This window comes from Lottia gigantea (assembly GCF_000327385.1).
Source record: "Lottia gigantea unplaced genomic scaffold LOTGIsca_421, whole genome shotgun sequence".
Classification (NCBI taxonomy): Eukaryota; Metazoa; Mollusca; class Gastropoda; family Lottiidae; genus Lottia; species Lottia gigantea.
Window position 1 is genome coordinate 45,642 of NW_008709470.1, and position 3,621 is coordinate 49,262.

Here is a 3,621-nt window from a genome sequence, read left to right on the forward strand (position 1 = left end):
TCAGTGTAAACGTGTTACTAGATGATGATATTATTTTCAGTGTAAACGTGTTACTAGATGATAATATTATTTTCAGTGTAAACGTGTTAATAGATGATAGTATTATTTTCAGTGTAAACGTGTTACTAGATGATGATATTATTTTCAGTGTAAACGTGTTACTAGATGATGATATTATTTTCAGTGTAAACGTGTTACTAGATGATGATATTATTTTCAGTGTAAACGTGTTACTCGATGATATGGGAAAACAGAAACAACAGAATAAGAGAATGAATGATAGAATTGTGACGTTAGAACGAGGTGTTACATCATGTTGTCTCATGCTGGAAGAAATTAAACACATGCTCAAAAAAGGTATATTAAAGAGGTTTTCCTAACTTTTTATGTTTATCGGAAACACTGAAAGCATCAATTTGCACTATTGCAATTTTCAGTCAGACGTCTTTGGTTCTTGCAATTCCTCTAAAACTAAATGATTTGTATGACGCCACGATAAGAAAAGTGGCTAACAATATCTAATACCAGCTGTAGATTCATTGATCGAAAGTAAAGTATATTCGCTTGTTAGTGTATTGTTCTAGCCTATATATTTCCTTTAATTTTAGATTTTAAAAACTGAGATCCCATTAACTTCAACCTGTTTACATTAAAGATCTCTTGATAAATCGCAAAAACGAAAAAAGAGTCGTTGTCCTGATAAAATTTCCCTCATTGTACACTCATGGCATAGAAAAATAGGACATGAAACGCCATTTCATTTCAGATTCTAAAACAACTATTGCCTCACTGCGAACTCTGGTGCATTTCTCAGCTAGACAGTCCCCCTACCCTGGAACCAGAATTCAACGATTCCCTGTTTTTGATAAATACGTGCCTTGGGAAGTAAGTATTAATTTGTATTATTGGATTGGATGTTTTTCCCTTACAATAGTTTTTCCCTTTGAACAGTTATCTTCCCCGTTCCTATTTAACTGATATGTAACGAATATAAACTTGGATGTGTTTTATTCCAGGTAGAATATATAACGTACGATCCTTCCCTCTATACACGACCAATTAAAGATTTTAACCAGGAAATTCAAATGTTTGTAGATCCAGATATTTTAGCGTAAGTTAGATTTGAGTATTCTTTTAGAGAATAATAACATTAATACTGGGGTCTTCATCACTGAAACTTTACTGAAGAGGATTTTAGTCTTCCAGTCATCTGATTGGTTAATTTGTATTACTAAAATTGATTTTATATTTAGTTTTATCCAATCAGATTACTGGATTTATCTTGAGAATGCAGCCTCTACTAAATAGCTGAAGCATTTGACATTATTGTTAGCTGACTCTTTAACAGTTGTGTTTAGTCGATCAGATGGGACAATAATCAGAAACCTTGTCTGCTACAGACTGAGCAAATGAAAGATCCCTGGACGGTTCAAAATCATAAAAAATAAGGCTTATGCCAGTGTCCTGGTAAAATTCTCTTGATTGCATGCTGCATGATATTAGGATAAAAACTTACTTTCATTGATGTTATGTTATTATAATTCTGTATAAAATATTTATTTTGATAGAATTAAGAAAGAGAAGGAAGAAAGAAAGAAATTAAAACCAGATGAATTAGAAGAAATTGAAGAGACTCCAGAATTTAACCCGTGGTGGAACTCACATTGTTCAGTTGATGTGAACGGTGAACATATTGAAATAGACAGATGTTCATATATACATGAAAACGATCAACCATATCGATATAAAATTGATAAAAGTGGCCTTCCTAAGTTAGTAATTTTAATAAACACTCTCACTTTCCCCTTACCTATATTTTATCTCAATTTAAAGGGACAGGTTCACCATCTGTTTGAACAATTGTACTTTAGTCTCAGAAAGGGGAATTTTTTAGTTAAGCCAATCAGTAATAGTTTTTCACAGACCACAAGACTTATTCGTGTTTGAAAGTTACAATGACAACTCGTCTTTTTTTTGAGACACTGCCATATATAGAAAACACATCTATAGAAATAGGAAAAGAAATTCCTAGTTTGAGATATTTTTGAAGGAATTATGCAATTTTCGCACATTTCTAAAGACTGTTTACATATATTCAAGACCAAAATCAACCTCCCAAAATGATGTGTTTGTTTTGAATGATGTTAATTCCTTATTTTCAATTCTGTTTTTAGAAATCCGTTTGGTCGAACTGGTATGCGTGGTAGAGGTAAATTATGGAGATGGGGACCTAATCACAGAATAGCTGCCGTGGTAACGCGTTGGAAACGTAAAACATCCCACCTTGGTCTACGTGGTGAATTTTTAACGATAGAAGATAAACGTGTTTTAGAATTTATGGTTGTAAGAAGAGTTGATACTAATGAATATACTTTACCAGGGGTATGATTTTATTGGCATTTTTTCCCTCATTGTACACTGCATGGTGTTTCTAAAATACATCATTAGTCATTGTAAAATATAAGTACACTTTAGCTTGGAGGGGCACTGGACATATACAAATAACTGAGAAAATAATATTTTATATAGTTGACATTACTTACTACTGGGTTAACAACTCTCTTACTAATGATTGTTACATTACTGCCAGATATTTTTTTATTAAAATCAAAGCTGCGTATAATACGTTGCCTGGCAAGCTATTTTATATAGTTGACATTACTTACTACTTCGGTAACTCTCTTACTAATGGATATAATGACATAAATTCCTTTGCATGGTGTTTTTACGTAGGATTAAAATAAGCCAATTAAATATTCCAGTAGACAAGATAAAATTCTATTACTGGGCTGGTCAACCTATTTAAGCTATCTGGTACATCAATATAAGATCATAGAGTATTTTTTATATAAATTTTCTACCTGTTAAAATGTACATCATTGTACATAAAATGAGTTGTTTGTCATGTTCCTTTACAGGACATTGTTTGTTTGTTTGTTTTTTGTTTATTTGTTTGTTTATTCGTTTATTTGTTTACTTGTTTGTTTGTTTATTTGTTTATTTGTTTATTTGTTTATTTGTTTACTTGTTTGTTTATTTGTTTACTTGTTTGTTTGTTTGTTTATTTGTTTATTTGTTTGTTCCCTTGCTAAAGAAACATGATGGTCGTTGATATAAAATATTAGCAAAATAAATGATAGAAAAGGAATATCATGGAATAAAGAAATGTTCAATATTTAGTTGTTGTTTGTATATAAGTTTCTAATTTTATTATGCTCCCATTTTACCATTCTTTGGACGAGATTTTTGATCGACGGAATTGCCTTGAAGGTACGGATTTTTATTCTAGTTTTATATCTTCTGATTCTTCCAGGGAAACGTGTATGGTAAAATCACCCAGTACAGTGTGATGTGTGAGGAATTTATTAAAGATATGATACCAGATTCCAAGATTAACTGTGGTAGTGGTAGACTGGAGGAGGGAGATATGATAGATGTATGTATTGATAGATATAAGAGTAGGGGAGGGGACATACCTAATACTAAGATTAACTGTGGTAGTGGTAGACTGGAGGAGGGAGATATGATAGATGTATGTATTGATAGATATAAGAGTAAGGGAGGGGACATACCTAATACTAAGATTAACTGTGGTAGTGGTAGACTGGAGGAGGGAGATAT

At 32.0% G+C, this 3,621-nt stretch overlaps 1 protein-coding gene across 1 annotated transcript; it reads left to right on the plus strand.

The window, feature by feature from the left end:
- Positions 1-242: 242 nt before the first annotated feature.
- On the plus strand, positions 243-3,532 carry LOTGIDRAFT_175816 (hypothetical protein; the record flags this gene model as incomplete). Its single annotated transcript, XM_009060477.1, has 6 exons — positions 243-357; positions 767-885; positions 1,017-1,111; positions 1,569-1,772; positions 2,175-2,382; positions 3,314-3,532. Coding segments are annotated over 6 exons (960 nt in total), but the record flags the coding sequence as incomplete, so codon positions are not given.
- Between the last annotated feature and the right edge of the window lie 89 nt (positions 3,533-3,621).